The 12,088-nt window shown below is 41.3% G+C and overlaps 1 protein-coding gene across 1 annotated transcript in view; it reads left to right on the top strand.

Annotated features, from left to right (window-relative positions):
- The first annotated feature begins 328 nt into the window (after positions 1 to 328).
- LOC123959121 (mothers against decapentaplegic homolog 6-like) overlaps positions 329 to 12,088 on the top strand; it is a 33,186-nt gene continuing 21,426 nt past the window's right edge. The window contains exons 1-3 of the mRNA XM_046033010.1: positions 329 to 1,619; positions 4,573 to 4,626; positions 5,085 to 5,162. Of these exons, the coding sequence (XP_045888966.1) occupies positions 887 to 1,619; positions 4,573 to 4,626; positions 5,085 to 5,162 (865 nt within the window). The 5' untranslated portion in view covers positions 329 to 886. The remainder of the gene's footprint in view (positions 1,620 to 4,572; positions 4,627 to 5,084; positions 5,163 to 12,088) is intronic.

Genomic DNA, 12,088 nt, shown 5'->3' with positions numbered 1-12,088 from the left:
TGGATCAAAAACGTTATCATTTGTTTTGGTCTTAAAAATAGTCTATGTTTATTTTTTGACAGTTTTCTTCAACAAATAATTGCAAAATATGTTCACCGCTGAGGCTTTTATTTTGAAAATCACAGTCGAATACGCCTGGTTTTAGTGTGTCTGGCTTGACTCTGGTGTGTGTGTGTGTGTGTGTGTGTGTGTGTGTGTGTGTGTGCAGGAGCGTGTGATCGTGTGCCTGTGTGTGTGCGTCCGCAAAGGAGTTGCAGGGGAGTGGAGAGTGGAGTAATTCCAGCTCTCTTTAAAACAACTTCTCAGCACGGAATCCGTCCCGGAGTTTGGCACTGGAGCCCCCGACCATCTCTGCTTTATCCCGGGACTCTGCAGCAAGATTTCAATGTTGTGAGGATTTATTTCGGGTGAAGGAAGAATTTTACGGATCAAGAGGTTCACGAAGCTCATGGAGAAACTCAGAAAAACTTTTGGATGTATGTTTCTGATTATCTTGTTGTTAAAGTAAAGTGATTCTGCTCCTTCAGTGGTCTAGCCTAACTATGGTTGTGGATTGTGTGTGGGATCTCCAGAGTGTTGGGGAATTGAAGGCTTTATCAGAGAGCAAAAGTTGTGGCTTAATTGAGCTGGCGACAGCAGGTCACTGAGCAGTGACTTTGTGTAGCCTTCTCCTACTTCAGACGTTTAGTGATGTTTAAAGCAACGCATGACTGAAAATTACTTTCTAATGCTGCGGGAGAGCCAGAAAACGGTGACCACCGGCTGCGCATGTTGTGCGCACCGTGCACAAACCCGCGGTCTTGCGCGACGAGTGTAAATCGATGTGGCATCTTCCCAGACCCGGACGGGACCGACAGGACACATCCAAAACTGTCTAGGTTGTCGTATGTTCAAGTCGAAACGCTCAGGTCTTTTACGTCGACTCTGGAAAAGCCGTCTGGTCACCGAGAGCGACGGGCGGGATGGAAGCAGACGAGGTGAGGGAGGACGGAACGGTCCGTGTGGCAGACACTCAGGGAAGCTCCACAGACATGAGCAGCGGTCGGTGACACACACTGACCCGGCTCCGGGACTCACGGGAGAGGCTGGAGAGAGCGGAGAGAGGGAGGAAGAGGAGCAGCCTGACGATGACCGGGGTGCCATGTGCGTCCCGGAACACAGAGGCTCCCGGCGGGGAGAGGAGGGCGACAGTAGGACGGTGACGTGTTGTTTGTTTGGGGAATGGGATCTCAGACCCCGGAGCCCTCATTGGGCCCCGAGAAAAGATGGAGGGGGCCCTTGTCAATGCCCACCGAGGCATTTAGGGCCGGAGGAGGAACTCGCGAGCACTGCTCATGCTTTTTTAAAAAGACTCAAAGAGAGATCTCTGAACGCCTTGGTGAAGGCAGTAGAGACCAAAGGAGGGATATCCAGCGAGTGCGTTACGGTGCCGAGCACTGAGCTGCGGCTCGGTGCTCATCACATCTCTCCACAGTATCTCCTGTGTAAGGTGTATCGCTGGAGCGACTTGCCGCTCTCAGCCCGGCTCAAAGCGCTGTGCCACTACCAGAGCTTCGGCTCTGTGGACAGCTCAAAGGTGTGCTGCAACCCCTATCACTACAGCCGCTTATGTGGGCCAGGTAAGGACATCAACATTAGTGTGTGTGTGTGTGTGTGTGTGTGTGTTGGGGGGATGGGGGGTAAATCAGAGCGCAATGACTACATCTAGAAGAGACTTTTTCCATCAATTGCAAATGATCACATGTATGAGTAACATCGGGATATAGCGGGGTATACCACTTTAAGCATTACTGAAATGAAACCATCACGCATCTTCATGGAGGCCCCTGGAGGTCCTAAATCAGGTGGGGAGGGGCGGCTTGCAGAGACCAAACTTAAACTCAAGTGAAGTGATTAATGAGTTTAATTAGCCCACTAGACTTTGATTGATAGCCCATGTAGCCTACAGTATAAAAGACAGCATGACATTAATGGGGTTTATGTTGTTTACCTGAGGCCTGTAGCTAAGGTTGTATGGATGTTGTTATTGTTGATTAAAGTCTCAAACAACGTCACAACCATGAGAAAAAAGCACGCATTAAGGGATAATTGCTTATGAAGTCATCTTGCATTTGCAGGCGTGTAACTGAGTACAATTAGCCTTTATTAAAGCTCACACTGAAAACCCTCCGAGAATGCATGTCACTGATTCTCCTCTCATGGTTTATTGCCTGCCCTGCAGTTTTATTATATTTTTTATAACTCCGCTTTTACTTTGGTCAACCATTACTTTGATTTCCTTTCTACATTCCAAACACATTACACACTTAGGCGATTTAAATTTGCGCAAAACTTTGCTGCTTCCCACATCATCCAATTGAAGGTCACTCTCAAGTTGCACTTAGGTTTTTTTTTCCTCTGACAAGGAGTCCTCCTCTTGTTATTTAGGTGAAGGAGTGCCGATAATATACAGTTTGCATAGTGCTGGCGCCAGACTGACTCGCTGGGTATCTGAGTGACTGAGGACTCCGGCAATTACTGGCTCTGCTCTTAAAGGGGCCGCAGCCACAAACCCATGTCCACTTTGGACTGTAGGGACTATCCCAGCAGGAAAAGCATTTCTTAGTTTATAGTGTAGCTTTTCCACAGAAGTCATCCTGAGAGCATGAAAATGACTCAGATGAAACTTAATGAAGATTTAGGACAAGCAGAGCATACATTAAACAGTCAAATACAGTTTTAAAAAAGACAGGCCACAGTGTCTGGGGTGAAACTGGATCTGAGTTATCATGTTGAATTATACATATTAGAAGGTCAAAATACAGACTGTATATATGTTTACATGCAATTATGTATGGAGTCAGATCAGTCTCAGTCTCAGTATTAATGAAGGTAAACAGAAGGATTCACAAATGTATATTGGGATTTATATATATAAAGGACTGTCCACAAAAATATTTAAGTATAAGTATATGCAGTGAATATAAATGTAAAACAAATGGACTAATAAAAAAATAAGGTTCACGAATGTATGTCTGATGCAGACACAAATCTTATTTTAATAAATGAAATAGAAATCCACTAATATATGTATTTAAAAGTATTTGCAGTTTTCATTAAAAACATATTTGGATCTTGTTACATTGATATACAAACTATTGAACCTGAATTTACTAACTTCATTTGTGTGTGGATGTTTGAGACTCCTCTGCTGTGACTCGATTCACAAATTCTTTTCAATAGGATATTACATTTACTCATTTAGCTGACGCTTTTATCCAATGCAACTTAAAATTGCTATGTATGTCAGAGGTCGCACACCTCTGGAGTAACTAGGGATTAAGTGTCTTGCTCAGGGACACATTGGTGGATGTCTGTGGGAAATCTGTAGCCAATCAGATGGCTCCTTCCGCTTCAGCTAATGCGTGACTCTCCTGTGATTAAATATATTTGAGGTATGAATGCTTGTTAGCAAATGGATGATCCTAGTATCCTAGATCCTACTGCCCAAGCCTAGGATCACTAGGTGATAGCCTATTTATTTCTTCATAACTTCAAACCTTCCTGACATTTCCCCGGGTATATACAATATTTGAATAAAACAAAAAAACTTAGATAGGGAATAAGAGCCTTCTTCCATAGATTCTTGCTGAAATTGTTGTTGCTGCAGATAACGAAGCATCAGTAGGCTGAACGCAGATTATGTGCACGCAGTTTTGTCTGTGTTGGCTGGCTCACCTTTATCACTGGGACTAAACGCAAAATACTCCCAAACAGGGGCAGAGGCATTATCTTGTTTACTAGTCTTGTAATGTTATCCCTTACCACTTGCAGTTGCCATTGAGTCCTTTTTGTGTGTGTAGTGAATGTATGGTTCAGCGAGAGAGAGAGAGAGAGAGAGAGAGAGAGAGAGAGAGAAAGAGAGAGAGCAGCTGAGTGAATGCAGCAAAGAAGAGGAAAAGGTGAGCAGTGAAATTTAGCAGTAAATGTACAGTGTAGGTTACAGTTTTACCAATGAATAAAGGCTGCAGCTAAAGTTCATATGTGCGTATTGTTTACCAACCATAGGAAAAGTGAAGGGCGTTATCGCGTTGTCGTTGATGTCAGGCAGTTTCACGCAGCGTCGCCTGCCTACATTGAGGACATACACTACAATACATCAGTTCAATACAGCATTTCCTTATCAGTGTAATAGAACGAGGAGTGTCTGTATTTTTGGGGGGGATTGAAAGTTATACCGTTGGGATTTCTAAATATCCTGGTCTACCATAATACCCCCAAGCCTAGATCCTAGGTTGTCTATCAGCATTATATAGCTAACTTATTAGCTAACACTTGTGTGAAATACTAACTTAAAATGTCCTTTAGTTGTTCTCGATGTGTGATAATAAGAAATTTGAGAATTTTATTTGTAGACTTTGGGCCAGAAGACAAATATTGGTTTGAAATGTAATGTTACATGGAAAAAACTATATTCATGTCTGATGTCTTATATGTTCATGTGGGCTTGGAACATTTTGTTCATGACAATAAATAAAACACCATACAGTCTTTAACTAAACCTTAATTTGTATTTGTATGTTGTATTTCCAGAATCACCTCCTCCCCCATACTCTCTGTCCTGTTCTGATGATCACAAGCCACTGGGTGAGTTTGGAAAAATAGCAGCCACATCACAAACCAGTAATTGACACAGAAGGTGTCGTCACCACCATACTTTTAGACTGGAAACACAGATTATCTTTGAAAAACTGCTTCAGTTGAAAGTGACAAAGGGTTAGTCGGGCTTTATCTGTGCTCATCTTCTCTTTTGATTAGCATGACAAATATAGTTTATAATAGGGAGGTTCTGTTTGTGCAAACAGGCAGTCTGTTTTACAGCTTGAGGGACTGTATTAGGGCTCAAATAACTTTTCCTACCAAAAGCCCAAAAGCCCAAAATATTTCTAATTATATTAACATTTCAGAAGCTGTAGCCAGAGAATGACTGGCATTTCTGCTTGATAAATGACTTAAATGATTAATCCATTACCAAACTTGTTGTCGAATAATAATCTGGATCTCACTCTTCTACTGTATGTTTGTGCTTTTTCTTTATTTACCAGACTCAACTCTGTCTTACACTGAAACTGTGCCTCCTCTCTTCTCCAATCCACCTCACGTTATGCCAAGAGACTACACAGGTGAGCAACATGCCTCATTACCGCAGAAGTACATGAACATTGTCACCAGGCAGATGTTTTTATCAGCAGCGTGTGATGTTGAAAATTGATATGTATTCCTGGAGAAGGAATTTTCCCCACAAATCACAAATGTAGAAAAGTTTTTGACTTGCATGAGCGTGTTTGCATTTATAGGTGTGCACTCTCATGCATGCAAACACATAGAGCATGCATCCTCTCAGAATGTTTACAGAAAAGGGTAAATTACATTAACTGGTGTTATTATGTTTTGCTTTCCTTCCTATTTTCAATGGCTATTAAGACAACCAAAATCTCCACTGCATAAAGCTGCTATTGTCAGGGAGGCACAGAGGTCTGGGGTCTCTCACTATCTAGATGCCACAGGAGTGTAGCCTTTCTGTCTCTTTTTTCTCGCCTCTCTCTCTCCCTACGCTTTCTCCACAGCAAAATATTTCACTGGGATGAAGCTGCAATAAGATCCCCGTTGCATACTCCCAATCCCCTTTGCCTCTCGAACCACCCATCCCCCTCTTTCCCTCTTTCTTCCCTCAAATCCCTCCATTCCTCTCAGCAATTGAGCAGTGGAAAGAGGCTGGCATTTTGGGGGCGGGGGAGCCGAGCGGCTCTGATGAGACGGTGGTGTAGAGTTTGTGTGCGTGTGTGCAAATGTGTGGGGGGGGCTGAGCGTTGCGTTTGGACAGGAAACAGCCCCCTCTAGATGATGAAACTGGAGCTTTATTTGTTTACGTGCTGGGGTCGGGTGGAGAGGTCCATGTAGCGTTAAAAGAAACCCACAAACCCACTCGATCAAGCCTCCCTGGGCTCACTTGTGGACGGTGTTGAAAGGTGAATGGGCACCTATGAAGTCTGTGTAGTGTAGTCACGGCATCACAGGCCTGTCTGAAGAGTCAGCAGTACCATTGAGACTTTCTTGGGTTTGTTTGACTGTTGTGTCCAGAAATTAACTTGAGCCTTTTTGTTAAAGTTGATGTTTAAAGTTGAAGTCATTTTTTGAGTTATTGTGTATGTTTTCCATGTTTTGGGGCAGGGCTGTGGCCAGCATTTTAGAAATACTGAGGTTATGAGTCCTCCCAATGCACACCTCACCTCCGAAATCCCACCTGAAAAAGAAGATGCTTTAATTACTTGGATTATACTTTCTAGGGTTTTTATTTTCTAATATGAAGATCTAAATGCTCTTTCAAAGCCTCTTCCACACTGTCAGGAATACAATTCTAGGGGATAAATGCTGAAACCTTTATTTTGTTTTAATTTTGTTAGCCTGAAAGTACCATTTGTATCTTTTTAATTGTAGAATGTAAACTCCCTCCAGGGTATGAAAACTTTCAAATTCACATAAAAATGACATAACCTCTGTGTTCACTATGGTAGCTCTACATATATAGAGTGTTTGTGTTTTGTTAAATAAGCCACATGTGTTTTTAATTGCAATTATCTCTATATATTTTCTTGTATGCTGCATTACACACTTTTGCCTTCAAACAAATCTGACTAATTTCTAATGTGGTTTAGGTTGATATACACTGACAAAACAAGGGCACACAAGTGTTGCTATTGGAAGCTATGTTAAAAATCACCCAAGGTCTGTTCAGTAAAGGTTGCAAGTCAGTCAGGACTGAAGTTTTAGCCATCTCCAAGCAGAGTAGTGTGAGAGGGTACTTCCTTTTGTCGCACATAGATCAGTTTTCTTACAAGATGTGGTGTGTGCCGTGTTTGGGTGAATCTTTGTGTCTGTGTGTGGTCTCTGATCCCCTGCCCCCATACCAGAACCCTGGAGTCGAGAACTGGAGCTCAGGCCAAGACCATGCGTAGGAAAGAGACTTGGTAGCCAGGAAATCTGCATGCAGCTTTTGTTGTTAACTTTTACAGGTTATAAGACTCCTCCTTTGAGCTACAGCTGGTATAATAATAGAAAATAAGCTGAACATAGAGGTTGTATCAAATAATTGTCTGTAGCTTAAAAAAATCCTTGATGTTGGTAAGTTCTTTCAAGAGTGTAAATGAAACTTCATTGTGCAGGTGATCCTCTGGCACATCATCCATAGCCTGTGATGTTTTCTTTAGAACAAATACAAGCATTGAACATGTGCTCCGGCACTTCAGCATCTTTTTTATTCCTTTTAAACCAGCTATGTACCCTAGCTTTAAGAGGAGAAAAGGCTGCAGCAGGGTGTGGTCCATACATACCTTTGCCCTGGCCTCTTTTATCATTCGATCAGTTAACGTTCCCTTTAAACCGCAGCACACAGCCCTGCTTTGAAAAGGGAAATGTCAACTGGAAGTTTAGTAGTCTTATATCTACTTGGAGCGTCACTCTGTGACTCCAACGAAACGTGTCATTCAGCTGCTTATTGTCAGTGTGTGTGTGTGTGTGTGTGTGTGTGTGTGTGAGACAGGGAGAGAGAAAGGGAGGAATTTCTGTCCGACTCAGTGATAAGATCGTCTCCAAGTACTCACATAGGGGTTGTATCAGGACAAAAACACACACACAAGCATAAACACACATTCACCAATCACGCGATATGTTGGAAGGGAGGCGAACTTCTGCTTTTTTTACCTTCATAATTGATGTTACATAAATAAAAGTTACATGTCTGCTGCGTGTTTTATTTGACAAAGCATGTGTTGCCTTTTCCCAAAACACACATTTTTGGACTGCTTTGAAGAAACCTAAAAAGATGTGTTGTTATGACTTGGGTGGGTTCACACTGCTTGTATAAATGAAAACGTAGCATGAATCAGTAATTTTCCTTAATAGCTCTTCATTAGCAGGTTCAATTACATATAAACAAACTGGTTTGGATTTGGCTCATTTATAATTAGCTGAATCAATATTGGATTTTATTTTCATTGAAATGAACCTTGTTGTTGACACTTAGTTATTTCCACTTAGCAGAAGATATTATACACATCATAAACATTCCCCATATCTCCCTCTTGTAATTAAAACTAGGGGACTGGCATTAATGGTGGTTTTCCTGCTCATATTTGCAATCTCTATGCAATAAAGGTGATTGATGTTAATGTGATACACAATGTCACTGTCAAGTTGTCGAGCCATTTTCATTTTCTGGTGTGCAATGAGCATTACAGTCACAAGGCTTTGCTTGCGTGGCTGTAGACTTCTTTGTTTTACCAGCATTTCTCTGTGCGATTGTTGTGTTTTTCACAGCACTGACGAGAATACATGGCATCATTTTTATTTTTAAGGAACTGAGAGTCTAGAAGGACAATGCCAAAGAGTTGAGTGATGTCCTTGTCAGCTTTTACCACATGACATCATTGTATTTGTCAAGCATTTGTCCACCTTGTTGTCATTAGGCTCTGGCTTTTGGACATGTGGAAACAAGTAAAGCAATGATACTTAGTGGACATTAGTATGGCCTGGATGCACTGAAGTAAGACAAGAAGACTGCTCCCTCTCTGCCGTCTGTAATCATATTTTGGTGGCTTGTTTGCTTAAGCAGAGAAAGGTATCAGCCAAACATCCTGTCTCAAAGCCCTGTCTGCACTCGCTGCAGCATTAACCCCATGAATTGGCCCTTTGACTGATGGGGCACGGCCCAGGAATGTTGGGAAATTGGGAAGGTGAGGGGGAGTAGGGTCTCCGAGTGAAAAAGGTGGGAGGGGGATAAGGGGGTCTGACTCTGGAGAGTGACATCTGATACGTGTTTGAACATATCGTAGTTAATACTTGAGAAAGACGGAGCTGAGCCGACATTCTTGGAAGTTTGGAAGACAGTTTTAAGAGTTTGACTGCACCATGCTGTTTTAGTGGGTTTAGTTCAGAAAGTGTGAAACTTTCCAGGTCGGTCCAGGTTGGATGAGGTTTTGTGATTCATCTACTGGGACTCTATTAGTAGGTAAAGAGTTGACACCACAGAAGCATGGCTATTAAATGAGACACCTTTGCAGAATCCAAGCAGAATTCATTTCAATAGTGTGTCAAAGTTTTGAGATGTTAAACTAGCGTATGGACAAAAAGTAAACACCCAAATTATACTGCATTCAGTGAGAAACTATCCGTCTAAGCCTGGCCGGGTCCTCTCAGTGACCTGAACCTCCAGCCTGTTTGCTGGCACGCGTACAACACTTACTCTTATGCCTGACTGAGACACATTAGACTATGGAATTCAACATCAAGTGCTGGCCCATTAACCATTTGCCATTTCCTCAACTATTTTCCATCACAGCTCTTTTTCACTACAAGCAGGGTACACCACTGAGGACGCAGCACACAACTCACTCAGAGCTCTTTAATGTCAAAAATATTCAATCTTACAATTCTGTGTCTGCCTGTAGTGACTACAGCATTTTATTATTATTTCTTTTTATGGTTTTTAAGCAATGGCATCCCTAAGGTTAGGGAAGCACCAAAATGAATCGGCCGAAAATAGCAAAAAAATCACTCGTACTTGATGAATTTAGCGTGAGGATACACATGTGACAATGTCCGGTTTTCAAAATAAGGTGTCTATACAGGATGGAAATAAGATTAATTGGATTATAGTCACCTGCGATGGACTGGCGACCTGTCCAGGGTGTACCCCGCCTTTCGCCCGATGTAAGCTGGGATTGGCTCCAGCCCCCCCGCGACCCTGTATGCAGGATAAGCGGTTGACGATGGATGGATGGATGGATGGATTATAGTCACAGAAAGTATACAACATATTACATGTGTCCATTAAAAGTAAATGGACACATGTAATAGTCTCTCCAAATCCTGTGGGAAACACTGAGTAAAAAGCACTTTCACTATTTAATTTATGCAATGGTAAATGAAAATGGCAAATTTTATCATCATATTCGGTTTCAGCTTCGGCCAAGAATTTTCATTTCGGTACATCCCTAGTTAAAGTGTAAGGAAGGATTGTGGTCGTGGTTTAATACAGAAGAAGTCTGCAGTAAATTAAATCATGAAACATGTGATTATCAAAATTTAACCAAACGACAATCTTTTCCTAACATTAACCAGAGAGCTTTTGTTGCCTAAACTTAACCACAGATGGCACTCGATATGTGTCTGGTGTCATAGTCCTGCTCTTTGTATGACCATCATCCACCCTGACCACCTCTCTGCAACTCCAGTGGTAGATAAATGCAGCAATGGGGTGACTGTGGCTCAAGAGGTAGAGCGGGTCATCCACTAATCAGAAGGTCAGTGAGTCAATCCATCGGTGTGTGGGTGTGTATATGGGATTATTTTCTGTTTCTGATGAGAAGTTCCATGGCAGACTCTGCCATCAGTATATAAATGTGTGTCTGAATGTGACATGAAGTATAAAGTGCATTGAGTGGTCGAAGACTAGAAAGGCGCTATGCAAGCAGTCCATTTACCATTATGTTTGTCAGCAAAGCATTAATGGGAAAACAAGGTTGTAACATAAAAACTACATTTCTAGGAGGCAGAGATTTCTTATCTAAAAAAATGACATCAACAGTAGAGTACGGTTACATTCCTGATTTTCAAATGTGACGAGAAAAGACGATGTCAGAAAATGTCCAGGTAATCAACAAATTTTGATAAAATAAAGTAAGAAAAAAGAGGGAAAGATAGAAGGAAATCTTTGAGAGCAAAGCATAGTTATCTCTAATAAATTATGGAGGTATTTTTGAGATATATTTTTGGTGAACACTAAGTTGAACCTTAACAAGGGTGAATAGACTAGACATAAAATTACTTTGGATCTCTGATAGCAGATTCCAGAACTTCATCTTTTGCACACAAAGAACAGAAACTTAATGTCCTCCACTTTATTTCCATGCATTATGAGACTGGTCAATGTCTCCTAGCTTCGCTTATAACTGACTTGAAAAAGAAGTAAATTGTAATTTAGTAGAAACGAGAATATATATTTTGTAATGTTGTCAGTCTCCTGTCTTTCTCATATGTGTTAAATCATCTCATCTCTTTCTTCATGTATCAGTATAAAGATTCTGTATTAAGAATGTGTTTGGTATGCAGCCAGATACAAATGTGTTTACCGAGGCATGCCTTAGATTCAGACATTTTATTGTGAGTGACACTGAATCGACAGGCCTTGACCCCTACGAGTTAATGGATTTAGTGTTACACATCAGACACAATCCTCATTACCAAATTCACATTGTCCTATATTTGTTGTGAATCACAATAATATTTTTATCAGCTTTGCTCCCATCTTTTGCTACCCCCCTCGTCTTTCCTTCTTATGTTTTAGCCTACTTTTACTGTTCTTTTTCTTAGTGTTAAGTCTACTTTTGCCCTTGTAAACCTCTGCTGTTTGTTGTACACATGTTTTTGCCCTCTTTCTTTTTCTTACCCTCACTCTATGTCTTTGTAACTCTCATTCTCGCCTCTTCCTTTTCAGTCCATGTTGTCAGGCCATCACAATTTAAAATAAGGTTTAAATTACAGGACTGGCTGTGGCTTTCCGTTGTTCCCTCAGAGTTTTTGCCAACCCACAATTTGGCTTTTAATGGAATCCTGCCATGCTGCTGAACCTAAAGATTCTTTGCAGATGTCGACTGGCTCTGACTCTGTGAAATGTAGGAAACTGTCGCCTCTGCTGTGAGCTCTGAAAGCTAAAAGACTGAAGTTTATTCGAGGGAAGCAACATTTTCAGGAGTTTTCAGGCGATGCGGCTGCCTGTTGGTAGTGAGAACAATTGTGTGTGTGTTTGTGTTTGCACTAAGAATTCAGCCATGATATTGGAAACCACACTGACAGGAAAACACATTCATACTTCACTATCAGGCTTTTATGAGGAATGTAAGGATATATATATATATATATATATATATATATATATATATATATATATATATATATACACATATATATACACACAGAGAGACATTCATTCAATAACCATTAATCATGTTTCTTGAAAACACGTGTATGTGAGCATCGTGGATTAAGGTCA

Source organism: Micropterus dolomieu, linkage group LG20 (genome assembly GCF_021292245.1).
Source record: "Micropterus dolomieu isolate WLL.071019.BEF.003 ecotype Adirondacks linkage group LG20, ASM2129224v1, whole genome shotgun sequence".
Classification (NCBI taxonomy): Eukaryota; Metazoa; Chordata; class Actinopteri; order Centrarchiformes; family Centrarchidae; genus Micropterus; species Micropterus dolomieu.
The sequence above is the reverse complement of the archived record's forward strand: the minus strand, read 5'-3'. Positions and strand labels throughout refer to the sequence as shown.